General features: G+C 38.5%; 1 protein-coding gene across 1 annotated transcript; it reads left to right on the plus strand.

Annotated features, from left to right (window-relative positions):
- Window positions 1-162: 162 nt before the first annotated feature.
- On the plus strand, window positions 163-13,442 carry LOC110888983 (receptor-like protein kinase ANXUR2). The gene is made up of 4 exons (XM_035980209.1): window positions 163-531; window positions 10,535-11,085; window positions 12,544-12,919; window positions 13,233-13,442. The coding sequence occupies exons 1-4, from the start codon at window positions 163-165 to the stop codon at window positions 13,440-13,442; spliced, it is 1,506 nt and encodes a 501-aa protein (XP_035836102.1).
- The last annotated feature ends 1,742 nt before the right edge of the window (window positions 13,443-15,184 follow it).

Here is a 15,184-nt window from a genome sequence, read left to right on the forward strand (position 1 = left end):
GACATTTATCATCAGTTTGTCAGCTTCAAGACTACGAAGAAGTTGTGGGACGGGTTGAAAACCAGAGGAGTAGGGAATGAAGCAACACGTCAATTGCGTCATGATCTCCTCAAGAAGGAATTTGACGGTTTCGCATGCTTAGATAAGGAGTCTTTGGGAGACATGACAAGCCGGTTCTATCACTTGCTTACTGAGTTGAACAACTTTGGAGTAGCAACAACTCAAACAGAAGTGGTGAAGAAGTTTGCTGATGCACTGCCACCCCAATGGAATAGTTTCTTGGAGATTTTGAAGTATAATGGGGTTATGGCTACTACAAATATCAACGACTTTGTGCAGCTTTTGGAGAACAAGGATCAAGAAGAAACCTTGAAGGCAAAGAGAGTTCCAGTGCTACAGAATCCAGAAATGTATTATGGAACTACAAGTACTTCTTCTGCAAGAGCCATTGTGCCAAGCAACCCTGGTTCACATGCTCCACTGCAGACAACCTTTGTTACAAGCACAGATATGTATGGCAATACAGTGCAAGTTCCTGTTAAGCCTCCTCCTACCACAGACATGTATGGAAATCCAATACAACCACCTCCTCCTGCTCAAGCTTGTTATGGAGGTACATCATCTGCTGGTCAGCAATCAAAGCCAGACACAGTGCGGCTCAACACTTCAAGCTTCTCAAAAGTCAGTGTGGAAGTAGCTAAGGAACACATGGAGCAGCTTAACACTTTAGTGAGTGCGTACTGCGGGCTAGTGGAAGGTCAGATTGGCAACATTAATCAGACACAAGAAGACTATCAGCAGATCGATAAAGAGGAGATGGAAATGATGGATATCAAGTGGGCCTTTGCCAGTGCTGTTAGAAGAGCAAAGGATTTCATGGAGAGAACAGGCAGAACCAGCTTGGAGAGCAAGAAGGACACCAAGTATGGGTTCGATAAACAGGCTGTGAAGTGCTTTAACTGTGGAGAACGTGGCCACTTCAAACGTGAATGTACGAGGCCATCTCAACATGGGAATCAAAATCCCTTCAGAGGTCAAGGCAACCGGGCAAATCAGAACCAAGCAAGGAACACTGAGCGTACATTGGTACCGGTTAACAACCAAAGCCAGGCGGGACCATCAAATGCCAATCAGGCACTTGTGGTTCAAGTTGATGAAGGTTGTGATTGGTCAATCCAACTGAGTAGTGATGTTCCAGATGGTACAGCATGTTTTGCTAAGGTTGTAGAGGATCTAGTTCACACCAGTGGTGGAGAATCTTCCGCCAATGGTGGTGAATCTTCTGAGGATGAAAACTCCTCCGGTTATAGCAGGAGTTCCGATGCAGAATCCTCAAGTTCAGGCGATGAGAATGTGGGTGAGACATCAAGTGCTTCGATTGATGCTGATATTGATGAGCTTTTGGAGGAAGCTGCAGCAAGAACTAATAGACGATCTATTCTGGTGGATCAAGCTGCTTATTCTTCGTCTTCTCTCCATTCAGCCTTTATGGCTAATGTCGACAGTTCATCAAGTCAGGTATGTGTCGATGAACCCACTGCTATTAATTGTGATAATTGTGATAGCTTGCATGTTAAATGTGCTGATTTAGAGGCAAACATGTCTGAGTTGCAAGGCAAACATGATGCTTTACAAGCTAGTTTGTTTGACTTGCAAGACAAACATGGTTCCTTGAGTGCCAAGTGGTGTGAATTGCAAAGCAAACACGAGGCTTTGCAAGAAAAATATGATGTGACATTCATCCATAATCAGAAATTAACTGTGGATCTTTCCAAATGCACAGAAGCCAACATGTTCTACGAAAACCATGAAAAGGAATTTAAGTCAGTAATTGAAACTTTAAAGAAAGATAAAACAGAACTGACAAAAATGGTTTCTAGAAAACAAACTGACATTAATTTGTATATATCTCGCCTCGAGATTATGCAAAAAGAAATGGCTTGTGTGAAAACCGAAAGTGATGCCATCCAACTTAAGCTAGACAGTTATTTGAGCTCTAGCTATGTGTTGGATCACATCATTGACGTTCAAAAGGAGAAAAGGGATGTCACATGCATAGGCTATAAAAAATATCCACCACCAGTTAGACACAATTATGATGCCATGCCTGATGAGGAGGATAGAGTGTTCTTTGAACCATTTGTTCCCCTTGATGTGAAAGAGTTTGCCACGGGACTCGGATACAAGAAAGAAGTATCCTCAGATTCAGATGTGTCAGCAGATACATGTGTGCCTTCTGCTGAACTGAATCAGGATCCTCCTGTCATTATCAAGGATGCTGATTCTTCTGATGATGAATCTGATGATGCTATCACAGCAAAGTCTGATGCGGTGGTCAAAGATGAGGACATACCTCTCGAGAATTACATTCTATGTGATCCTCCTGCAGAAACCACTAAGACTGTTGCAATCGAGTCCTCTGCTGAGAAAGAGTCGGAGAGTGTGAATTTGCTGTACACTCTTGTTGGTGATGATAAAATTTATTCTGACAAAGATTTTCCTATTAAGAATGTTATTCAATCTTTAATCAGTAAAGTCTTTGAAAATTCGACAAGTAAGTTTTTAGGAAAGACAGGACCACAAGTTACAGTTACACAGTGTCCTCCTATTCCCAAGGCCGAAGTTCGAAAGCAATTTGGCAATAAGAAATTACCAACAGTGCCAAAACAGCAAAATCACACCAAGTCAAAAGGAAAGACACCGGCTCAAGTACAAAAGAAGCCGAATCAAAAGAAGAAGAAAAATGTTAACTTTGTGAAATCGACGGGAACAGACAAAATTGAAAAGTTTGAAAACCAATCTAACTTAGATTTTGTCAAGAAAGCGACTGTACAGAAAAGAGGTGAACTAAATAGTTCAAAACCTAGTACCTCGAGTTCACAAAGTTCATCATCATCGGCTAGACGAACACATGATACTTCGGGGTTTGTTGAACGAAGATCATGTTTTGAATGTGGAACAATTGGACATATTATTAGAAATTGTCCATATCTTCATAAACAAAAAGAAAACGTTGATGTTCCCCGTGATCAAACTGACCGTAAGCGATCTGTTTCTGCAAAACAAGATCCCCGCCTTGTAAAAGAAAGGGAAAAGAAACAGAAACGCCAACAGGTCAAGAAAATTGAAAAAGCAATTAAAACCGATGTGGTTCAAAAACAATCTGTTTCTGTAAAACCAGATAATTCAAAAACTTCAAACAACCATGAAGTTAAAGTTTTAAAGAAAAACACTGGCGAAACAAAACAGACTTGGAAACCAAAAACGGTTACCAAATCAGGGGGACCATCACAATTCACCAATCATCAAAGACAAGAAGTTATTGTTATTGATGAAAATGGAAGACCCAAGACCACAATGGCTTGGGTCCCCATCTCCAACTAATCATTTGAGTTCATGTGCAGGGTGTTCCAGGAGGAACTATCAGTAGTCATTGGATTGTTGATAGTGGGGCATCCAGGCACATGACATGCGACATGAAGCTTCTCTACGACGTCAAATCTATTAGAGGAGGTTATGTTGCTTTTGCTGGAGATAAGGGTGGTTATATAACGGGTGAAGGAATGATATCCAACGGGATTGTCAGCTTTGACAAGATCAATTTCGTGCAACAACTTGATCACAATCTTCTTAGTGTTTCTCAAATTTGTGACAAGCAATTCTCAGTACACTTTGATGCTAATGGATGTTATGTGCTGAAACCCGGCTTCAAAATTCCAAAAGAATGGATTCTCTTGTCGGCTCCAAGGATAAATGATTTGTACGTCCTTGATATGAGCCAGGCTATTACTACGTCTGCACAAGCAACATGTTTCGTTTCTAAAGCCACAGAAAAAGACACTATCTCTTGGCACAGACGAATGGGTCACATTCACCTGTGCAAAATGAATCATTTGGTTTCAAATGAATTGGTGAATGGTGTTCCTCTCAAAAATTTCCATCTTCAAGACGTCTGTGTTTCGTGCCAAAAGGGTAAACAGACAAAGAAAAAGCACCCTACAAAGAAGATCAACACGGTGGCAGTTCCCCTTGAACGTTTGCACATGGATTTGTTCGGTCCTGTCAAGCAAAAAAAATTTTCGGGGTGATCAATACTGTCTCGTAATTACTGATGATTATTCAAGATTTTCTTGGGTGGCTTTCATGGCACACAAGAGTGAAACCTTTGGAATTATCAAAAACTTGATCGTTCAGATTGAGAATTTGTATAAATTGAAGGTTAGGCGGATACGTAGCGACAATGGTACTGAATTCAAAAATCATGCCATGGCGGAGTTTTGCACTTCAAAAGGTATTCTTCATGAATTCAGTGCAGCTTATACTCCTCAGCAAAATGGCGTCGCTGAACGTAAGAACCGCACATTGATCGAGACTGCTAGGACAATGTTGGTAGAGTCGCAGTTGCCCATTCCATTCTGGACTGAAGCTGTGGCCTCTGCATGTTATACATTGAACCGAGTCCTTACAGTCAAAAGGCACAACAAGACCTGCTTCGAGCTTATTAACAAACGGAAACCAGATTTGTCTTATCTTGAACCGTTTGGAGCTCCATGCACAATGATCGATCCTAATGAAAAGTTTGGGGCAAAAGCAATTGAGGGATACTTTCTTGGGTATGCCACCCCTAATTTACGTGTCTGGAATCTAGAGACAAAAAGGGTCGAAGAATGGTCTGAGGTCAGAGTACAAAGGCACACTTTGCCAGTCAAATGTCCTGGTCAGCCTTGGATGTTTGAGTACGATGACTTTTTCAATTCGATCAATGTTGAAGCCGTTGAAGAAAATGCTGCGGCAAGGATGTTTTTCGAGAGTGACAATGCAACAGTTTCACCGGTGGTTCGTCCAATTCTTGTCAATCAAGAACCATCTTCTTCGGTGAACAACAATACTCTCAACAATGAGGATTTTCATGATGCAACCGAATTGAACGAATGTTCAGAGGATGATGAATTTCTAGATGCAGATCAAGAAGCCCCTACAACAGCAGTTCATGGTACTTCAGAGGGTACTCCTCCAGTGGATGCCCATAGAACAGCTGAAGCTACTGCCTCATCCTCTTCGTCAATTCCGGGTCTTGATTTGGTTGTTGATCTTAATCTCAACAACCTGGGTATAAATATTCCAATTAGAGATAATCCTGAAACAAGGATTCATAATACCCATCCTCAACAAAACATCATAGGAAATGTGCAAAGTGGCATTCAAACAAGAAACATGTTGCGGAACAACAACAATGCAGGCCTGTATGCTGCAATTCGAGAATCCGGGCAACAAAACGATTGGTCTTTCGCGTGTTATGTCTCACAGGAAGAGCCAAGAACTTGGAAAGAAGCCATGAAAGATAACTCTTGGGTGGAAGCCATGCAGGAAGAATTGCAACAATTCCAGAAGCTGGGTGTCTGGAAACTCGTTGAGAAACCTGCTGGATACAAGAAGATTGGTACCCGTTGGGTTTTCAAATGCAAAAAGGATGACCGCGGAGTTGTTATCCGAAACAAAGCGCGTTTAGTCGTTCAAGGTTTTCGTCAGATTGAAGGGATCGACTACAACGAAGTGTATGCACCGGTTGCACGTCTCGAAGCAATTCGAATTTTTCTAGCCTATGCGTCCTTCAAGGGATTCAAGGTTTATCAAATGGACGTGAAAAGTGCATTCTTACATGGTGTGGTAGAAGAAGAGGTGTATGTCGAACAGCCTCCAGGTTTTGAAGATCCTATCCATCCCGATCGGGTTTGGTTGCTCAACAAAGCTCTCTATGGTCTTCATCAAGCACCGCGAGCTTGGTATGCAACCTTATCTAACTATCTGCTGGAGAATGGTTTTCGAAGGGGTCTTATCGACTGTACTCTTTTCATCAAAGATCTTCTACTGGTACAGGTATACGTTGATGATATTATCTTTGGTTCTACTAATGATGTCTTGTGTAGGAATTTCGAGCGCATAATGTAGGATAAATTCGAGATGAGTGCTATGGGGGAAATGAACTTCTTCTTGGGCCTACAAGTGCAACAAACGGAGTCTGGGATATTCATCCATCAGACTAAATATGTTAGGTGACATCTTGAGCCGGTTCCAGATGTCTGATGCAACGCCCATTGGTACCCCATTGCCAACAAATCACGGAATTACTCCAGACTTGAAGGGTGAAGCTGTCAGTCCTTCATACTACCGCGCAATGATCGGATCTCTTATGTACCTCACAGCATCAAGGCCAGACATAATGTACCCAACGTGCCTGCTTGCCAGATATCAAGTGAACCCGAAGGCCTCACATCTTGCTGTTGTCAAAAGGATTTTTCGTTATTTGAAGGGTTACCCTGACACCGGTCTATGGTACCCTAGGGATAATAACTTTGAATTGGTAGCTTTCAGTGATTCTGATTTTGGCGGATGCAAAATCGACGGCAAATCCACAACGGCTGGATGTCAGTTTTTAGGAAATCGCCTGGTCACATGGCAGTGCAAGAAGCAGACGTGTGTCGCAACATCAACATGCGAAGCTGAATACATTGCTGCCTCAAGTTGTTGCTCCCAAGTTCTGTGGATTCAACAACAATTGCGGGACTACAGTTTTGAATTCCTAACTACTCCTATTTACGTTGATAATTCTGCTGCATTACAGATCACTAGAAATCCTGTGCAGCACTCAAAGACCAAACACATCGAAATCAAATATCACTTGATACGTGATTGCTTTGAGAAAAGGCTAATCGATGTTGTTAAGGTTCACACCGATGACCAACGTGCCGACCTTTTTACCAAGGCTTTTGACAAATCAAGATTTGACTTCTTATTATTGGTAAACGGCATTAAGGTCAAGCCAGAGTAAAACCAACATCGGAAAATCATTTTTGTAAATACCTCTGTTTTAAATTTGTCTTAGTTTATTGATTTTAGGGGGAGTAAATCCAAAAATCTGAAAATCCAAAAACATCGAAAAATTTCAAAAACACAAAAACAATAGAAAATCAAAAATGAGTTTCCTGGCGAGCAAAAGAGAAAGTGATAGTACATCAGTGGTCTATCCAAACCTCTTTAAACCTTAAATAAAAAACGATAAGCAGCTCTATATAAGATGTATCGGTAGGCTCACAATCATTTTAAAGTGTGCAGGGTGATATAAACTTAAACCGACTGAAGACCAGGTGGGAACCATTCATTGGCATATGGTCTTAGTACCGAAATTTCGTTTGATAGATTGCCGAGGTTCTGAGATATTCGGTCTTTATGCTGCTTATCATCTGGGTATCATGGTTGTATCTTTTACCGAAAATAACGGGGACGCAAGTCTAGATCTTCCATGATACTATACATACGTGTACATATTGCATACGACCTCAATAAGTGATAAACAATAACATGTCCATACAAAATAAGTGATAAAATATCACATTTATCCGGGAGTCAAGTTCATCTCTCTGCTGTACGGAAGTACTGACCTGTTCACGGACTTGCTTCTGTGCCCTCATGCGTATGAAAATCAAGTTCCTCATCAATAAGTGATTCAATCACATAGGGCTTGTTTTCAAATCAAAATAAGTGAGAATCTCACATCATATACGGTCAAACAGATGATAATCGGTATACTCACCGGTAAGATGAACCCTCGTGCATACCTTGATACGGGAATGTGTCGTGATGTGGATGAACACCGGTCGGTAAGTATAAATCATACCTTAACGTATCCCCTCGCCATGATTACATCTGATAAGTTGAGCTTAAGTGGACAACAATACCGATAATTGTTATAGGATGCTTATCTTAATGTTAACTAACTGAACAACAAGAGCGTTTTGGCATGACCGTACACTGATATGATTCTTTTACCCTCGAAACTCGCAAAAAGAACGTTTGTATATACTTATTTACTGCTTTCAGTCTTTACATTTGAAATATTCAAAAATACCAAAAAGATTTTATTTCTATTTTATTTTCGATCGTACGATGTTGGAACTCGAGTCTTCGTTGCCTGAAACCTGAACGAAAACCGAATTGACTAAATCTTCATAAACGGTCGAAATTTGCAAGATTTTGAAAGTTAGAAACTGAAATTGATAAATCTTATTAAACTTTCAAACTGTCGGACGGTGTTTGATTGTGACATGGTCATACGTGTGTCATTTGTTTATGCTAACTATATTCCAAGCAGTTGTTCTCATTACGCGTTTAGATTTCTTGCATGTGCAGATTCTAAAGGCAAGGAGAACATGGTCGATGACAAAGCTTCGGAATGAAGACACGATGTGAAGGCACTCAAAAGATGAAGATGATCGAGTTGCCGCTGGCCATCATCAACACCACAAGGATCTTAAGCATTATAGATCAAGTCTTTCACCAGCATAACTCAAGGGGGAGCTTATGTTAAGGGGGAGTTTGTCAACACACTTCCTACATGATACGGGTAGTTTGTTGATACACTCTCTGCTTTCAAGACGTGAAGACTTTGAAGATCCTCCGTCATTGAAGACTTGAAAGGACATCAGAGTCTTGAAGACTCGAAGATCAAGGACGATCCAGATCGAGACAAATCTACAACTATCGAAGATCGAGACAAAGCTACAGCCAAGGGGGAGTTTGTTGGTGCACTTGTGTCTGTACTTTGTCTGTATTCGGTCACGATGTAAAACGATGTCCTTGTTAGTCTTGTAAGTTGACCAAGTCAACCATCCTCCTGGTTTGACTTGGTCAAACAGTTAGCATATGATTGTAAATGGTCTGTGTCGAAGGTTGGATCATCGAAGGATCATGTCTATCCTTCGATGAGCTCGAAAGATATCCCACGAAGGATACTGTTGGACCTCGAAGGATATGCCATCCTTCGAGGTATATGCGAATCCTTCGATGGCAGATTGATCGAAAGATGATGTTTCGATCAGTTATCATGATCCTTCGACCAGACCATCTGTGCTAGGTATATATATACCCATGCAGTGTGTTCAAGTTAGATAGAGACAGAGATAGATGCACATAGACAGAAAGATACACTCGAGAGATAGAGAGCATTCTGTCAAGAACACACACACACTTTGAGAGTTTGCAAAAACTGATTTGTAAACATAGAGCTTGTAACCGGAACCTTTCATTCGCATTAATACAAGTGGTGTTAATCGGTGAACCTTTGTGTGTATTGTGTTTGTGCTTGTTTCATCCCGGTTTGCTCACTAGCTTGGATTCCGCACTTGCTAGTGGGTTAGTATAACAAGGTTAAGGTTAAACCTCATCCTCCGAGAGGGACCTACAGTTTGTGTGAGTATTCGATACTTTAATTCGATATTTGGCTAGTTTATGATTGGGTTTTGGTTAATGGGTGTCCTAACGGGTAATGTTTACCACATGACCATATGAGGATATGTGCGGGTATACCTTGTAGCCGACGGGTAATGTATACATGTATGATACCAAATATTAGACACAATTTATAATCGGGTATGAAATTGAGATTACCAAAACCGACCCTTTACCATTCATAGTGAATGAGATGGAGTGGTTGGGTTGACGCATTGGTTTTAAACTTTTTATGTATTGATCACCATGGTAATAATAATTTATACTTTAAAATTAACCTTTTTTATGCTTAACTTTTTTGACTTGCAATCTATTTAAACATGTTATTTTTAATTACTTAATTTATTATTAACAGTTTACTTCGATAATTATTTTTTTATAGCACTTCTATTATTATCAGAGTCACTAACAGGTGTGGTTAAATTTTAGTTGTAGTCTTCTAATCTATACTTGGCTGTAACCTTTGAATGTTTGTTTTTGGTGTAATTTTTCTTTTGGTTATCATTTCTTTTTGTTTGAATTAGAAAAACCAAAAAAAAAATATTCAAGGTTTTGGTGTTCTTAAAAAGCGCATGTTGCATATGGATGCCTATTGTTGGAGAAAACCTTAATGATTGGTTTTTAAAAAACGCCAAGATTCTTAAATATCTAAGCAAATCACGGTTGGGTTTATGAAGATCACCATTTTTTATTATTATTCGAAAGGATACAAAAATATCCAGGCCAGTTGTTTAAGGGTGAGGGGGATCAGGAGGGTACTGCCCGCAGTGATGATGCAGGGTTGGGTCCTGCAAATTTATTATCATGGCTAGTATATGCAATGGAAATTTTAATTTAATTAAACTTTACTAAAACACAGGATTCAGATCCTTTTTATATATCTTGTTATACATAATTTTAATTTGTGTTTGGGTGTTATTTACAAACTGGGTAATTATAAAAAGTTTATGGGCTTGGTAAAACGAGTTGGGCCATCTGCTAAGGCCCAGGCGTGATGTCTTGATGGAAAAATAAAAAATAGGGCACGGGAAACACAGGGGAAAAGGGAATCAGGGGTCGGCGCCAGACTCACAACAATTTAATCAGATAGCAGCACTGGGTTGCAACAATTTGCCTTGTATAATTGTAGTAGTGGCTAACTGTCAATAGATTTGAATGTGCTCTTTAGTATTTCTAAAAGGAACATAATTTCTTCTCTATTTATATTCAGTTTTGTAATTCTCTTTTTCCCTTTGTCACATATTTGCAGGAAAACAATTTGGGACACTTGAAGATTCGTCTTGGTGATATTAAATTAGCAACAAATAATTTCTCAGAGACATACCCAATTGCATCTAGGGATGGCGAATCTACTTTGTACAGAGCAGAGCTCCACTGTTTTGATAAAGAAAATCCTTCATCGGAAAAGGGGAAGAATAAAGGAGATCATCCCAAGGGACACAACATTGTGGTCATAAAACGGTATGAGTGGTATGGAGAAGAAGAGTTTTTTACAGAAATTGAGATGCTTACGAGTATTAAGCATCCGAACATAGTCACTTTAATTGGTTTTTGTATTGAAGATTCTGAGATGATCCTCGTCATTGAGAATGTGTCTAATGGATACCTTGATCATTATTTGAGAAACGACAATGATATGCGTATTTTGACATGGGAGAAGCGTTTGAAAATCTGCATTGAAGTTGCAAACGCATTGGAGCACCTTCACTTTGAGATGGAAGACAAAAAGATGATAATACATCGTGATATATGTCGCTCCAACATTGGGTTGGACGAGAACTGGAGGGCAAAGATTAATGGGTTTGGAGCATGTGTATTCTTGCCTCTAAATCAAGAAGCAGGGGCGTACCCACCTTGGCTTAAGGGTGGGCGGGCGCACCCCATGAAAAAAATATTTTTAGTGTTATTTTTTGTCTGAAATTCCGACCGCACCCCTTGGAATTTTTCACCCGCACCCCTTGAAAATTTTCAACCGCCTCACTTAGAAAAAAAAATAATTATTAACCACTTATTCACTTAATTATTTAATCCAATTAAAGCCCAATCTACAATAAATTTTTATTAACACAAGCCCAAACCGAACCTAAAGAAATTTGAACTAAATAAAATAAACCAAACCCATCCACACATTCCATTTCCAAATGCCGCCCCTAAAAAAACTCCCAGCGACTTGACGTCACTGCTCACGACCTGGTGACTTTTTTTACCGGAAAAACCAAAATTCCGATTGGACCGACCCATATTACGTTAGAATTCCAATATAGAACTAGTATGGTTTATTTATTTATTTTGTTTTATATGATGATTAGGAGAAAATATAAATGTGTAAGGGTTTAATCTTTTAATATTTTTTTGATTTTTTTTTGTTATTCTAGACTTGTAGTTAAATGATTTTATTGTTTTATTTATAGCTTTGTTTGTTTAAATGATTAGTTACAAGTAGGTAAGGATAGTGTAAAAAGGGCGTAAAGTGTGAGAAGTGTATTATAACACTATATATAATACTATATAACACCATATAAACACCGTATAACAATATGTAATACCATATAATACCATATAACACTATGTAACACTATATATCATTATATAACAAATATAACACTATACATCTATCATAGACATGCTATCAGACAACCTATAGTGTTATATTTGTTATATATGATATATAGTGTTACAAAGTGTTATATGGTATTGTATGGTGTTACATATTGTTATACGGTGTTTATATGGTGTTATATAGTGTTATAATACACTTTGAGCACTTTTTACAGGATCCTCTACCTAGTTACAAGTAATCAACATTTAATATTAGGGCTTGAATGTTTAAAAATATAATTGAAAGTTACGGGCTATGGTTGAACATGATTGTTTATTTTGTTTAAGTGTTTAATGTTGTTTTGTGAACTTATGGAGCAAATTATATGTGTTAGGAACAATGAGTAAGAATGTAATGAACTTTTGGCGTGTTTAGTATCTTTAGATGATATTTTGGATATATTTCAAAAAAAAAATGTGTAGGGCACAATTTTAAATACGTTTGTAATTTGTAATGATGTTTGACGTGTTTTTGATGATTTATAAATTTTAGTTTGATGTTCTTTTGTCTTACATGATCCGACCCGGCCCGCTATAAACTGATATTTTTATACAGCTAGGGGCATAATATCTTTGAAAATATTCCGCACCCCCATGAAAAATTTTCTGGGTCCGCCACTGTCAAGAAGACGAAGCTGTCTATATCGACTTGTGTGGCAGACCGGCCTACATAGATCCAGAGTATGAGAAGACTAATAAGTTAAAAAGAGAATCAGATGTATATAGTTTTGGAATAGTTTTGCTTGAAATTCTATGTGGGAGGGCAGGCGATGACCCAATTTACTGGAAGGAGAGTGACAAAGGGTTGGGCCCTATGGCAAGACAAAGCTTCCGCACAGGAACTCTAGAGGACATGATAGATCCTATACTAAAGGAAGAAACCAGTGAATACAATTTTGTCCTAAAGAGAGGACCCAACAAGGAGTCTTTACACACATTCATGAAGATTGCATATCAATGTGTGGCAAAAACTCAAGATCAACGTCCTACAATGAAAGTTGTTGTTAAGGAACTTGAGAAAGCACTATCATTTCAAGTAAGTCAACGTTCCAAAACATTAATCTTTTTTTATACACATGCAAAATGCTTGTTAATAGTATTCATATGTACCATAGTATTTGTACTCAAATCATTACGTTTATATTGAAAAAACACCCTTCAATTTTTAACTTCTAGTGTTCTGGTCCTAAGCCCGTTCTTAATTATTGATGAAGTTATCAAAGCTTCTCTTTAAACTAACTCTTTTCCCTTAACTATTGATGAAGTTATTAATGCCCTGATGTGGCATCCTGGGGCTGCTATTCTGTAATCACAATTTTAATATTCATTTGTCTTTCTCACTGTCCCAGTTGAATTCAGAGGTCAAATTTGATTATGTGGAGGAGAAGAATCATGCTTCCGTAATTGAGACACAAGTAGTTGAGCTTTCCAATGAATTGAACAGTATGAAAATGACTGAGAAATCTGAAAATTTTGAAATTCATAACAAGGAAAATATGTTACATGACCAAACGGATGACCCAGCTGAACCTGATTGTTGTAAGTTTGCTATGTTTTAAATTTTTAAAATTGATTTATCAAGTGGAGTCTTAAGCTGGTGATATGTGGGTACAGGAAAGTCAGACTCTCAGGAAGGCTGCTACACGTTCCTGGCCAAATATGTCAGAAACAAGTGCACAACATGAAAAGGAGGCTAAGTTGCAGGTTCTTTTGGTTGTTGTATTAGGTGGGGTTGGCTGGACAGCGGTTTGCATTGCAACTAGTCATGTTTATAGGTTAAGTTTAAACAGGTTGGGTGGATTTTGTTGGACCTTTTTGCATATAAGTTAATCTGTTTGTATAAGTGAATGTCATGTTGATGCTTCTCTAGCTCTTTATGTAATTGTTTATATTGATAATTAACTTTCTTTTAGTTTTTTTTAAACAAGTATCAACTTCATATTTTTGTTGTAGGAATTTATTTGTGCAATTAAAACTCTCAGACAACCCCGTTAATTTCATGGTCTGTTTTATTTGTGTCACGTGTACTCGTGCTGATGGTTTCATAGGAGGTAATGGTCATGACTTAAACATGAGCATAATTATGTAGTAAATAAAGCTTCTTTTGATTTGAGGTTTTATCCTACTAAACAATTGATCTTTACTAAGTTGGGATCTTCTTTTGTGGTTCTATTTTTAATCTAAATCCTATACCTCCTTTTAGGATGATATATATGAAATGCATAGAAACTAATTTGTATAAATAATTAATTAATGTGTAGTATACAATTAGAAAGTTAATTTGCTTCGGTAAAATGATTTTTTTTATGGTTTTATACATTAAAATACACACAATTTGTTCCGACTCATTGTCTTGTTCTCTTGTTAGCAATTTTTACATTTTAAATTTTTTGACCGATAGTGAAAAGGAATTTGAAACACTCTTCTAGTCTTTAACATGTAAAATGAGTTGAAATTGCCACCTCATATCGAAGTAATCTTCCTATTCTACTCAGTTAGCTCATCTACAAGTCTTTAAGGTAGACAATAAGTCAAAACCGGTTTTGGTTTCAAACCAGTTCGAGTTCAGTCTGTATATTGGGGAGGTAATGGTTTGTCTGTCTATGGGTTTGGCACCGTTTTTTTTTTTCAGTTCCAGGTCTCAAACTAGTTGTTTTCGCGCCACTCCCGGCCCATTGTTTATAAACATGAGTTATTGGCTTTCTAAAAAAGTTGTTCTTAAATACCTAATTTTGATAAAGCTTTTCTGTTGGTGCACTTGTGTCTGTACTTTGTCTGTATTCGGTCACGATGTAAACGATGTCCTGTTCTTGTGTTGTAAGTTGACCAAGTCAACCATCCTCCGGTTTGACTTGGACAACAGTTGGTAAAAGTTGAAAGATGTACTGTCTCGAAGGATAAGAGATCGAAGGATGATGTGGATCCTTCGATCTCATCGAAAGATATGCTTCGAATGATTAGACCTCGAAAGGTGATCTTTCGAGGTCCCTGCTGATCTTTCGAGTGACTTGTCTTCGATAGATGATCCTTCGGACCATCTATCGGATCCTTCGGACTGCACATCATGAGCTGGGTATAAATACCCATGCAGTGTGTTGTGTTAGATAGTTCTGAGTTCTGAGAGTGCACACCCGAGAGATAGAGAGACAAGTTGAGAGCTTTCTGTCCGGAACCACACACACACACTTTGAGAGTTTACAAGTTAGGTTTGTAAACATTGTGCTTGTAACCGAAACCTTCATTTGCATTAATACAAGTTGTGTTAATCGGTGAACCCTTGTGTGTTGTGTTTGTACTTGCT

The sequence above is a fragment of the Helianthus annuus genome, chromosome 11 (genome assembly GCF_002127325.2).
Source record: "Helianthus annuus cultivar XRQ/B chromosome 11, HanXRQr2.0-SUNRISE, whole genome shotgun sequence".
Lineage (NCBI taxonomy): Eukaryota > Viridiplantae > Streptophyta > Magnoliopsida > Asterales > Asteraceae > Helianthus > Helianthus annuus.